Raw genomic sequence first — 13,596 nt, 5'->3', positions numbered from 1 at the left:
CAGCGTGAGCGTCAAAGCGCGAGTAAATTTGAGTGAACTCACTCAATGAAGCATTTAATAAAGACAAACATTTTTCTACATTATTCTTGTTCAAAAATATTTCATATTATTAATGCAGCAGAGTGGGACAGTTGTTAGCACGTCCACCTCGCAGTTCTGTGCACCTACATTTTGTGTTGGTGCACCCGATGAAAAAAGTTAGGTTCAACCAATGCAAAAAATAAGTGTAGAGCCATGGCAATATATATCGCAATGTTCATTTTTTCCAGTATCATTCAGGCCTAATTTACATGTTTTTTTTTTTTTAACTTTTTAAGGGCTAAAAAGTAACAAAAATAATCCAGAAATACAATGACATTGCCAAAAGATGCAAAAATATAAGTTTAATACTCCGCATTACTACCGGAAAAAGCGGAAGAGGAAGTACTATAAAAAGTACAATACTGTAACGTGTTTGAAACTTTTGTCTTTTTTTTTTCGGTATCAGATCGGAACTATCGGCAGATTCTCAAAATTAAATCTCAAAATGTCATGTGGGTCATGGGGGTCAATCCTATGGTCTCATCAGACCATAGGACATGGTTCCAGTAATCCATGTGCTTTGTTGACATGTTTTCAGCAAACTGTTTGCGGGCTTTCTTGTGTACCGTCTTCAGAAGAGGCTTCCCCCTGGGGTGACAGCCATCCACACCAATTTGATGTAGAGTGCGGCGTATGGTCTGAGCACTAACAGGCTGACTCCCCACCTCTTCAATCTCTTCAGCAATGCTGACAGCACTCCTGTAACGAGTCACATGACATTTTGGAGGGAAAATGACAAGCAGTACTCAATCTGGACATTTAGGGATGTATGTAGTTTCTAAGGGGTGTACTCACTTTTGTTGCCAGGGGTTTAGATATTAATGGCTATAGTTTGAGTTATTTTGAGGGGAAATAAATTAACTATTATATAAGCTGCACACAGACTACTTTTCATTGTGTCAAAGTGTCATTTTGTCAGTGTTGATATGAAAAGATATAGTTAAATATCTGCAGAAATGAGAGGGGTGTACTAACTTTTGTGATACGCTGTATTTTTAAGCGATTGGTCAAAAAAAATAGCCTAAAATCCGTTTTAAAATTTTAAATAAGAGAATTGAAGGATTATAAATTGTTGAAATTGATTCAAAAAGTTTTGTCACTACACGGCACAGTAAAATTATTTTTCCAGTTTAGGGTGCACTTATACTATTTGACGTATTTCATATTTGCAACTGTACTTTTCACATTTTTTTCCTCAGAACAAGAAATGTACTCATTACAATGGCATGTTTTCAGATTTTGCATGTCACTGTACAAGGTACTGTGCTTTTTTCCCCCTCCCAGGTGAGGGGTATTTTACATTTAGTATTATATAGACACAGACATGACCTGAGGTTTCATGTTCTAAATGTTCTTAATTGTAAACACAACATGAATACAATGCAATTATCCACTACAATTTGGCTACAAAACAATTATTATCTGTATACAAAGTACACAATCAGTAATTCTTAGGAGAGTTGGTGAAGCAAATCAAGTGGACTGGCTCTATAAATGGGAAATAATAGTTGCCATTTCTAGAAAACGCGCACTCCTTTTGTGCATCCAGGTTGCTCACTGGATAATACGTGGTTCTTTACCTTGATAAAGGTACCGAACCCCACAGGTTTCACATGAGGATTCACAGAGACCTTCAGAATTAGCATAACAATATAATAATAAAGCAATTTTTTTTCCCCAATCCAAAACCAATACATCTGAGCTAGCAAGCTAATAATTTCGCAAATTCCTATTCAAAATTCTTCTCATTTAGACAGCATGTTTTATAAATAGGTCAAAATTTGTGACCACGCTGCCCATTGGTCTGTTGTATTCCCTCATACCAAGTGAGAGTCAATCTTCCACTGAGCAAACCAGTTCCTCCTCCCATTAGATCGAGGACTAGCAGTTAAAAGAAATGAATTAAGCCTGTAAATTGGGAGCAAAACAGTCCAAAACCAGGTCTAAAAAGCCATTTTGTCTAGATTTAATCAGCGTAAGAAAACGGCTCTGTGTTTCATTACCTTCACCTAACCCCTAAGGTTCAATCGAACCCAGGTTGAGAATCACTGGGATAATACGTAAAAGAAAATTAGGGATCACAATTTTTTATTTTATAATCATGACGCCTTTTTTATGTCAGGTGGTTCCTATTTCTTTGTTTGGGCTAGGCAGCTCAAAAAGATGAATAAGACATGGAGTTGGGAGCTATTAGTAATCAGCTTCGAGTCTCTGCTGCCACACTAGAAAGATGCTAGATTGCTCCCTTGTCTTTATTGTTGCTCCCTTTTGATGGATTCAGCTCCTATTTAGTTTGTGAAGTCATTTTTCAGTAGAAATTCTGGGATCTTTCCAATATTCCTCTTTGCTTCACACTCTTTGCTTCACACCTTCTTTGTTTTGTTATCATTTGTACTTTATTTTTACTTCATTACTAGGTTACTTACTTGTCAGTAGGTTTTTGTGTTCAGCAGCATTTCTGTTTTGTACTTTGTGGATCAATAGTACACAATTTATTAGAATTCAGACTTTGAGCTTTGGACTGATGAAAAGCAGGATCATACTGTACTTTGGGGTTACTTACGACATAGCCAGTCCAATCCACAAATGTGACTCCACTACAGTTGTGAAAATAAGAATTAGAACATTGAGGAATACAGTCCAATCATATTTGGATGAAAAGCAATTCGGACATGCCCGATGTCACCACGAAACAGACATGAAGCAGTTGGGAGAAATATTCTAATAGTTTATGCATTTGTGTTCATGAATTTAGTTATTTTTCTAAAGTGCCAATTGCTATTTTTTTCCCCATTTTTTCATAAAGAAAAGGCATTTTGTATAATTCATATAGCAATACATTTACAGTTGCAAAAAATATGCATGTCTAAATGAGTTTCTGTGGCATGCCCTCAAGAGAGCAATACTCATCAGACAACTCAAGAATATTGCTGATTGAAACAGTCCTGTGAGGTGTAAAAATCCTAAATTCCCATCGGTCTGATCTGCAAATACTGGGGACATTTGGTGCAGGCAATTGTTACTTTTATTGTCAGTCTAAATTCGTAGAATTATCAAATGTGACTGCATTGAAATGAAAAAGGGAAGGAGTGGTGCAGATGAAGTGCAGTGGTAATTTGAATCATAGTGCTGGGATTTGGGTTAAAATTGCTTCCTGCCCTCCCCATCAAATATACATACTGAAAAGAACCAAATAGAGTGGAACCTGTATGGTTAAACAACCTTATCCTGAGTGCGTAAACGATCTCTATCATAAAACCTACATTGCAAATTTATAACATCGTAATAATTTTTTTAAAAAAATTCTAGTCAAATAATTTTCTCTATCTTTTTTTAGAGTGTTGAAGACTAGTTAACAGATTAAAGCGTCAGATTATTCCACTTAATATTACTATTTTTTCTTATTACCGTAATTTTCAGACTATAAGAAGCAAGTTTTCCCCCTTGAATCCTGCGGCTTATAGTCTAGTGCGACTTGTTTATTTGGGTTAATAAGCAACACTTTAATTCCATTCAAAAGTAAGATAATTTTCTGGATGACACAAAATGACATCCGTCATAAGCATTCATCAATTCTCATGGCTGCGTCATAATTATGAAGATCTTACGACAGTCTCATAGTGACGCCACTGTCAAAGTTGTACTAAATACCGTAACTTGTATTTACTGAAACAACTGGAACAGTAACTGAAGAAATAATTAGCACAGAACATGAATTTTGATTGTTCTTTACGTCTGCAGCACTGCAATGCATGCTGGAATGCATTTTGGACAGCAAGTGTTGACAGCAGGTGGCAGCAGAGGTTGGTTGACTTTCTCTCCCAAGGGAGCAGTGATGGCCAAATGAAGCTTCTTGCAACAATGAAGCTTTGCAGCCAAATAGTTTAAAGCAGGGGTCTCCAAACCTGTCCTCGAGGGCCGCTGTGGGTCCTGGTTTTCCTTCATACCTATCAAGCACAGATCTTTTAACCAATGTGGTTTCTACTAAAACAAGCAGCACCTGACTGCAATCAACTGATTACACTTATAAAACACCAGATTGGTGAAAAAGTGTGGTCTTGTTTTGTTGGAGTGAAATCCTGCACCCACTGCGGCCCTAAGTGGAATAGTTTGGAGACAACTGGTTTAAAGCTTCATGGTGGTTCATTTGTTCTTATGAGTCTTATGATGCCGCTGTCAAATAAAGTGTTATTGGTTAATATCTTTTGGTGTAAATATCCCAAAATACAGTGAGGACAGCTGCGGCTTATAGTCCAGTGCGGCTTATCTATGAACAAATGCCGTTTTCGCATCAAACTTGGTGGGTGGCAGCTTATAGTCCGGTGCGCCTTATAGCCCAAAAATTACAGTAAACCCATACATCTAAAAATTGGTAATTTTTCACCTGATTCAAGAATTTGCTTTCAAATAATGTTTTGAACTTTTTGAAGATTAAATATATTGCTTAAAATAAGTCTCTTAAACCTATTTTCTGCTAGCTATTTTTCTTATTTCAAGAAATTTAATTGAAGCATTGGCAGATAATTTCACTGATTTCTCGTAGAATTACACAGATAAGAAGGGAATTTAACTAGTTTTAAGGAGGTGTGTTTTTGCAGTGTGCCTGGCTGTTTAAAATGACCATTTCATATTATGAACAGTCACAAAAGCGTGAAAATTTAATGTGTAATATTGAGACATTCAAAAACAAAACACTCATTTGAAACTTAATTGAAAGTTAGAAACTTAAAAGAATAATCATTGCACAAGTGGCCCTCATGCATTTCACTATTTTAGAGGGGGAAAAAAACATCCACTTATACTTCACTTTGATAACAAGTGATGACACAAATGCTCACTTTAGTGATTTGAAAGAAAAAAAGGGCAATTTGCTGACAAACTCTGATGATAAATTTCATTTGTGTATAATTGGCCCGGTAATTTATCAGTTTTGTGATTTTAGATAATTCCTTAAAAATGTTAAACTCCAAATTGCTCAAGCCTGTCAATGTCATTTCAAATAATTTATTTTGGGAAATTCACAGACATAAATTTGAGCCCAACTTAATCTTTACATGAAATGAAAATGAATAATTTATTGACTCACATTAAAGCCCATTTCAAGCTTCCAAATATAAGAACCGTTCAAATAAAAATCTCCTCAATGTGTAAAAAGCATGTTCCGATATTTGCATGTTGTCTCTTCAAGGGAGTTATTATGAAACACGTTTTACATACAGTATTACAATTTTATCTTCCTCATTAGGGTAAATAATCCACCCATTCAAAAATTGTCCATCTGTCCTACAGCGTGATAGAAGTTCAGCAGATCTTGTTGGACAGACCTTCCATCCTCGTGTTAAGGAGTCCCAATGATCCTCAATCACTGAATCACTTTCCAGGGAGTCTTATACTACAATGAGCCCATCTATCCGCTCCTTTTAAACATTCAGTGAAAAGCATAGAGCAAGAGAAGAACGGTGCAGATGCCAATCACAGTGCCAAGGATGAGGGAGTCCCGTCTCTTTCTGAGGTTAATTCGCTGGATGAGACTGTTGATGGCTGGGAAACGGTCTTGAAGAGCAAACGATTAAGGACAATACAAAATGATCCAATTGGGGAGACAAAAAAAAACAAAACAAAAATAAAAAACAAGATCAGCATTTCCATGCACTGTACATTTTTCTATTTACAACGATATTAAATAAACAATTTCACGACCCCTTAATTAGAATGGAAAAAACTATCGCAGTTTGATTCAACTGATGCTATGCTATATAAGACTCTATATAAGGATAGCCAAACCCATTCATTGTGAGCTACTGCCTCTACATCACTAATACAGCCTGTGCATCCTATTCAATGTTGTTAATAACAGCGTTAGAGTATAACAGCGTTTTAAACTGCATTTTTTTCCACCACTGAGTAATCTAATTACTTTTCCCATCTTTGCAACGCAGTTCCCGTTAACGGAGGCTGTGAACCGGGGCGAGTAACTACAATTTGTTTGAATGAAGCGAGAGTTGTCTGACTGTGTCAAACATCAGCTGCCTGCCTGGAGAGAGCACAGAGGGAGGGGGACGTTGCTAACGTGATGATTATCATCGAGTTGGGTGGATCATGCCCGGTTTCACTGCACAATCTAGCAAACACAACAAGACAGCAATAATGGCGATGGGCCAGGGAATTTCAAAGATAGTGTTCTCAAACTTCATTTAATATTATTACTTTATAGAATATTTAAGGATAAGTGTTCTGCTTATTGTGCAGTTGGCCTAACATAATTTCAGAGATTTGCACTGGTTAATAGTCAGTTAACATTTGTGTCTTAAAAGACTAATATATTTGATCCAAATAAATAAAAAATGCTCTAAAATACTGTATTTAGTGCTTTTTTTCTTTAATTTAATCAGTTAATACACTGCAGGCCAAAAGTATTGGCACCCCTGCGATTCTGTCAGATAATGCTCAATTTCTCCCAGAGAATGATTGCAATTACAAATTTGGTGGTGATATGTTAATTTATTTTGCTTGTAATGACAAAACAAAAAAGAGAATGGATTTTTTTTTTTTTTTTTAATCATTTTACACAAAACTCCAAAAAAATGGGCCAGACAAAAGTATTGGCACCCTGTGAAAAATCATGTGATGCTTCTCTAATTTGTGTCATTAACCCGTGGCAATAACTAAATCCCACTTGGAGACAGTTAAAATGGATTAAAGCTGACCCAACCTCTGTCCTGTGTCCTTGAGTCTACCACATTGAGCATGGAGAAAAGAAAGACCAAAGAACTGTCTGAGGACTCGAGAAGCAAAATTGTGAGGAAGCATATGCAATCTCAAGGCTACAAGTCCATTTACAAAGACTTGAATGTTCCTGTGTCTACCGTGTGCAGTGTCATCAATAAGTGTAAAGCCCATGGCACTGTGGCTAACCTCGCTAGATGTGGTCGGAAACCAAAAATTGATGAGAGATTTCAATTAAAGATTGTGCGGATGGTGGATAAAGAACCTCATCTAACATCCAAACAAGTTCAAGCTGTCCGCAGTCCGAGGGTACAACAGTGTCAACCCGTACTATCCGTTGGCGTCTGAATTAGAGATGTCCCGATCCGATATTTGGATCGGATCGGACGCCGATATGGGCAAAAAAATGCGCATCGGTATCGGATCGGAACACAGGAAAAATTCCGATCCAGTTTTTTTTTTTTTTTTTTTTTTTTTTTTAAATTAAAGTCCGGTCCTGGTTTTCCAGCGCACCGATTTACATAATTCATTCCAGTTTTTGCTTCGGTTTCCCTAAAATCCAGTCCGCATTTTACGGCACACCTTCAACACACTACATTTACATTACCGTCTCCCAGTTTACCGAGAGACTTTATCGGTAAAAATGTCAGCTGTGTGGGATCATTTCACCTTAAAGGACTATAAAGACGAAGAGGCCGAGAGCAACATACGCCACAATAAAGTCAAGCGTAGTGGTAAAGCTGTAAGAAGTTTTAATACAACCAACCTAATCAAGCATTTAGCGAAATACCACCACAAACAATATGAGGAGTATGTTAAGAAAACCGAAGACAAAAAGAAAGGTCCTACGCAACTAACACTGGCAGAAACTTTTGCTATGCGTGACAAACTGGCACTCGACAGTCCCAAAGCCCAGGGAATAACAAGAGTCATTGCCGAAGAATTCATTCTGGATGACGAGCCATTATCTCACGTGAGTAAAGACGCACCATCCAACACGCGATTCGGCCGCTAAAGATTTGAGAACGATTCACAAACATCCAAATTCCGATTATTGAAATATGTCAAGTAAAGCGGAACTAATACTCTTCGGGACGCAATGAGAAACTGACCGCATTGCGTCCCGAAAGTGAACATAACTTGTCTTAGACCCGGGTAATGCCAGTGCTTAACTCACGGCTTTCACTCAACTCATGCCGCTGGATAAAAAAACACAAGAATACCTGACTTCTGCTGACAGTCGCAACAAACTACGTCAACGTCGTTTTACTGGAGATAATAGATATCATATGTATATAGAACTAGATTCTACACAACAGACTCTGCGTTAGCAACATTAAAGTATTGAAAACCAGATGCGGTAGTAAACAGCCGCCATCTTAAAGCAGAGGACTTCCCTAGTAGGCTGTTGTGAACCTCCCAAGCGAACCTAATTAACTTTTTATCTACAATACTCCTAAATCGGCAAAATCTTGACTTGAATCGTTCTTCAAAACAGTTTTAAAACTTTCACATATCGAAAGTAGACAGAAGGGAAATTATGGAATAACGGGAGCAATTTTAACAACTTTAACAGTTGATTCGCAAAATTAAATGAATTGAATGTAGTTTAAAGCTGCTGATACACAATGGGGACTTGAGTATTTTATTTACTGTTTTAAAATGTTAACTTGATACTGAAACAGTCGTTTATTTAAACCTGAGAGGCATTTTATACAATTTTTGTAACTAATGCAAGAAACATTAAAAGCATCTAATAGCTTGGGGGATTTGTGGGATTTTCCACTGAGGTTGTTGGTGTGTTTAGCTTTTTCAAGACAGTTTACAATATTATTTGCACGTTTTACTGACTGACTATGCCATTTCTGTTTGTTATTTATGTTTTGTGTTTGTCACTGAATAAACAGGTCAGTTTCTTGTTACCAACCGTTGTGTGTTATTCAAACTCACCTAATTCAGCTGGCTAGTTGTTATCAAGGTGCTAAAACCTTTTTCAACATGAGTCTGACAACTAAGTAAGGAGGCTAAATAACTTTAAACTTTAACACATGCTCAGATAGGTCGGTATCAGTATCAGCCAGTATCGGTATCGGATCGGAAGTGCAAAACAATATCGGTATCGGATCGGAAGTGCAAAAACCTGGATCGGGACATCCCTAGTCTGAATGAAAAGGGACTCTATGGTAGGATACCCAGAAAGACCCCACTTCTGACCCAGAGACATAAAGCCAGGCTGAGTTTGCCAAAACTTACCCGAGAAAGCCAAAAACGTTTTGGAAGAATGTTCTCTGGTCAGATGAGACAAAAGTAGAGCTTTTTGAGAAAAGGCATCAACAGAGCTTACAGGAAAAATAACGAGGCCTTTAAAGAAAACAACACGGTCCCCGCAGTCAAACATGGCAGAGGTTCCCTGATGTTTGGGGTTGCTTTGCTCCCTCAGGCACTGGACTGCTTGACCGTGTGCATTGCATTATGAAGTCTGATGAATACCAACAAATTTTGCAGCATAATGTAGCACCCAGTGTGAGAAGGCTGGGTCTCCCTCATAGGTCATGGGTCTTCCAGCAGTTCAATGACCCAAAACACACTTCAAAAAGCACTAGAAAGTGGTTTGAGAGAAAGCACCTGAGACTTCTAAAGTGGCCAGCAATGAGTCCAGACCTCAATCCCATAGAACACCTGTGGAGAAGTCTGAAAATGGCAGTTTGGAGAAGGCACCCATCAAATCTCAGAGACCTGGAGCAGTTGGCCAAAGAAGAATGGTCTAAAACTCCAGCAGAGCATTGCAAGAATCTCGTTGATGGATACCGGAAGCGGTTATTCGCAGTTATTTTGTCTAAAGGTTGTGCTACCAAGTAATAGGCTGAGGGTGCCAATACTTTTGTCTGACCCATTTCTGAAATTTGGTGTAAAATGATAATTTTTTATTTTATTTTTTCCCCCATTCTCCTTTGTGTTTTTCATTGCAAGCAAAATAAATGAAGACATTACTACCAAAGCAGTTGTAATTGCAATCATTTTCTGGGCATTATCAGACAGAAATGCAGGGGTGCCAATACTTTTGGCCAACACCATATAAGCATCTTTGATGTGAAAGATGTTATGGTTAGAATGTATAATGTAATAATGTGTAGAAGATGAAAAGTAACGTCAGTTACTTTGCGGAGTAACTAATTACGCTTACAATGAGGTAACCGAGTTACTAACTCAATTACTTTGTGGGAGAAGTAATTTGTGACTAATTACTTTTTTAAAGTAACAATACCAACACTGATCTTATTCAACTTGCTTCAACAAAAAAACGTGTATGTTTATGTATGTATATATAAAAATTAAAGTTGCACCGATACCAGTATCGGCAGGGGGCGCCGATCCGGCCCGAATTGGTGGTATCGGTATCGACGAGTACCAACATTTAGGGCGCCGATACCATCTACTGGCATCACTTGGACGCAAATATACTGTCCTCCCCACGTGAGCTAACTTCCTAAATCCTGATGCATGACATCTGTATGTCTTTGTCTCGAATTTAACAAACGAAATTCACACCTTCGTCATCAACATTAAGGATGTTCACTACAACGTATATGCGCTGCTTTTCTAATATGACTTTAACAAACGATTAGCATGCGTAAGCTAACGCCTGCTGTTGTAGCGCCGATTGGATCAGAAAGGTTAAGACCGTGGAGACTAAGCAAACTTATGGTTTCATGATGAACAATGAGTGGCAAATTAAGAGCGCCGTACTTCAAACTCGTCCTGTTTATGAAAGTCGATTGTCATATGCTGGTATTGTGCAGTAATGAGCAGAAGTGACTTCTTTGGCCAGAAAACACTCAAGCGGCGCAGCGCGCACACTAGATATCATCAAATAGCAACCTAGATGTCCCATGTTAGATCCCATGCCAACTCTCGCGCGCACACACTAGATATCATCAAATAGCAACCTAGATGTGCTACATCAAATCCCATGCCATTAGCTGCGTGAGCCCAGAGCGATGCGTAGTCCATATACTACATTGATGAATTAGAAACAGCCATGACTGAATGGAAGTTAAGCAGGCCAAATCAATCCATACCAGTGACTATAGATAATGCTGCAAATACTGTTAATTCAGCACATGTTACAGATGGACTCGGACCACAAATAGGATGTTTTGCTTATATAGTAAATATACTGTAGCTGCTAAGAGAGCTGCAGCAATCAACAGTGTGCCCCACTTTACAAACAGTAAAGATTGTTCTCAGCACTTATATACAAAATTTCTTCAGATCAGTAAGAAGCAAGCACATAAATATTATGCACTAAAATGCTTGTTTATATGATAGCACTGTTATTTTTGCTTGTTAGCAAAAATAAATAAATAAATTATAACTGTTGTATTTTCTGTTTCAGAGCATTAAATGTATTGAATTGTATCGAAAATCGTACCGAACCGTGACTTAACTGTATCGTTGCATCCCTTATACGTACGTATGTGTGTGTGTGTGTGTATATATATATATATATATATATATATATATATATATATACATATATATATATATATACAGTGCCTTGCAAAAGTATTCGGCCCCCTTGAACCTTGCAACCTTTCGCCACATTTCAGGCTTCAAACATAAAGACATAAAATTTTAATTTTTTGTCAAGAATCAACAACAAGTGGGACACAATCGTGAAGTGGAACAAAATTTATTGGATAATTTAAAGTTTTTTAACAAATAAAAAACTGAAAAGTGGGGCGTGCAATATTATTCGGCCCCCTTGCGTTAATACTTTGTAGCGCCACCTTTTGCTCCAATTACAGCTGCAAGTCGCTTGGGGTATGTTTCTATCAGTGTTGCACATCGAGAGACTGACATTCTTGCCCATTCTTCCTTGCAAAACAGCTCGAGCTCAGTGAGGTTGGATGGAGAGTTTTTGTGAACGGCAGTCTTCAGCTCTTTCCACAGATTCTCGATTGGATTCAGGTCTGGACTTTGACTTGGCCATTCTAACACCTGGATACGTTTATTTTTTAACCATTCCATTGTAGATTTGGCTTTATGTTTTGGATTATTGTCCTGTTGGAAGATAAATCTCCGTCCCAGTCTCAGGTCTTGTGCAGATACCAACAGGTTTTCTTCCAGAATGTTCCTGTATTTGGCTGCATCCATCTTCCCGTCAATTTTAACCATCTTCCCTGTCCCTGCTGAAGAAAAGCAGGCCCAAACCATGATGCTGCCACCACCATGTTTGACAGTGGGGATGGTGTGTTCAGGGTGATGAGCTGTGTTGCTTTTACGCCAAACATATCGTTTTGCATTGTGGCCAAAAAGTTCAATTTTGGTTTCATCTGACCAGAGCACCTTCTTCCACATGTTTGGTGTGTCTCCCAGGTGGCTTGTGGCAAACTTTAAACGAGACCTTTTATAGATATCTTTGAGAAATGGCTTTCTTCTTGCCACTCTTCCATAAAGGCCAGATTTGTGCAGTGTACGACTGATTGTTGTCCTATGGACAGACTCTCCCACCTCAGCTGTAGATCTCTGCAGTTCATCCAGAGTGATCATGGGCCTCTTGGCTGCATCTCTGATCAGTTTTCTCCTTGTTTGAGAAGAAAGTTTGGAAGGACGGCCGGGTCTTGGTAGATTTGCAGTTGTCTGATGCTCCTTCCATTTCAATATGATGGCTTGCACAGTGCTCCTTGAGATGTTTAAAGCTTGGGAAATCTTTTTGTATCCAAATCCGGCTTTAAACTTCTCCACAACAGTATCTCGGACCTGCCTGGTGTGTTCCTTGGTTTTCATAATGCTCTCTGCACTTTAAACAGAACCCTGAGACTATCACAGAGCAGGTGCATTTATACGGAGACTTGATTACACACGGGTGGATTCTATTTATCATCATCGGTCATTTAGGACAACATTGGATCATTCAGAGATCCTCACTGAACTTCTGGAGTGAGTTTGCTGCACTGAAAGTAAAGGGGCCGAATAATATTGCACGCCCCACTTTTCAGTTTTTTATTTGTTAAAAAAGTTTAAATTATCCAATAAATGTTGTTCCACTTCACGATTGTGTCCCACTTGTTGTTGATTCTTGACAAAAAAATTAAATTTGATATCTTTATGTTTGGAGCCTGAAATGTGGCGAAAGGTTGCAAGATTCAAGGGGGCCGAATACTTTTGCAAGGCACTGTATATATATATATATATATATATGTATTAGGGCTGTCAAACGATTAAAATTTTTAATCGAGTTAATTACAGCTTAAAAATTAATTAATCGTAATTAATCCCAATTCAAACCATTTATAAAATATGCCATATTTTTCTGTAAATTATATATATATTCTGTAAAATAAATTGTTGGAATGGAAAGATAAGACACAAGATGGATATATACATTCAACATACGGTACATAAGAACTGTAGTGGGCATTTCACTCTACTGTCATTTAAATCTGTCTATGCTGTCCTCACTCCGAAGCGTCTACTGTTTCCAAAGCTAGACAGCTAGTGAACGACGCCATAATAATCAGATTTCTTTCTTTTTCATCTGATTTATTAATAAAATGGCCTCAAACCATTGTCCTCTTTAGACCGTCGTAAAACTACAAAAAAAAAGTACACAAGCATTGCATTAGCAACAACGTTAGCTTAGCACGCTATACAGGTTCGCAAAACATAAACAAAAAGCGTCTCATACAAAAAATATAACATTTCGCTTACTATCATAATATGTGCATTATTTACAACAACCATACTTACGGACAAATCTTGTCCAAGGATCATATAAGCACAACA

At 37.9% G+C, this 13,596-nt stretch overlaps 1 protein-coding gene across 2 annotated transcripts in view; it reads right to left on the bottom strand.

The window, feature by feature from the left end:
• Positions 1 to 3,382: 3,382 nt before the first annotated feature.
• gosr1 (golgi SNAP receptor complex member 1) overlaps positions 3,383 to 13,596 on the bottom strand; it is a 33,955-nt gene continuing 23,741 nt past the window's right edge. For both annotated transcript variants that reach the window (XM_057838578.1, XM_057838579.1), the window contains one exon: positions 3,383 to 5,634. In XM_057838578.1, the coding sequence (XP_057694561.1) occupies positions 5,510 to 5,634 (125 nt within the window). In that variant the 3' untranslated portion in view covers positions 3,383 to 5,509. The remainder of the gene's footprint in view (positions 5,635 to 13,596) is intronic.

The sequence above is a fragment of the Corythoichthys intestinalis genome, chromosome 6 (genome assembly GCF_030265065.1).
Source record: "Corythoichthys intestinalis isolate RoL2023-P3 chromosome 6, ASM3026506v1, whole genome shotgun sequence".
In the NCBI taxonomy this organism is placed as follows: Eukaryota; Metazoa; Chordata; class Actinopteri; order Syngnathiformes; family Syngnathidae; genus Corythoichthys; species Corythoichthys intestinalis.
This window is presented reverse-complemented; position numbering and strand designations above follow the sequence as displayed.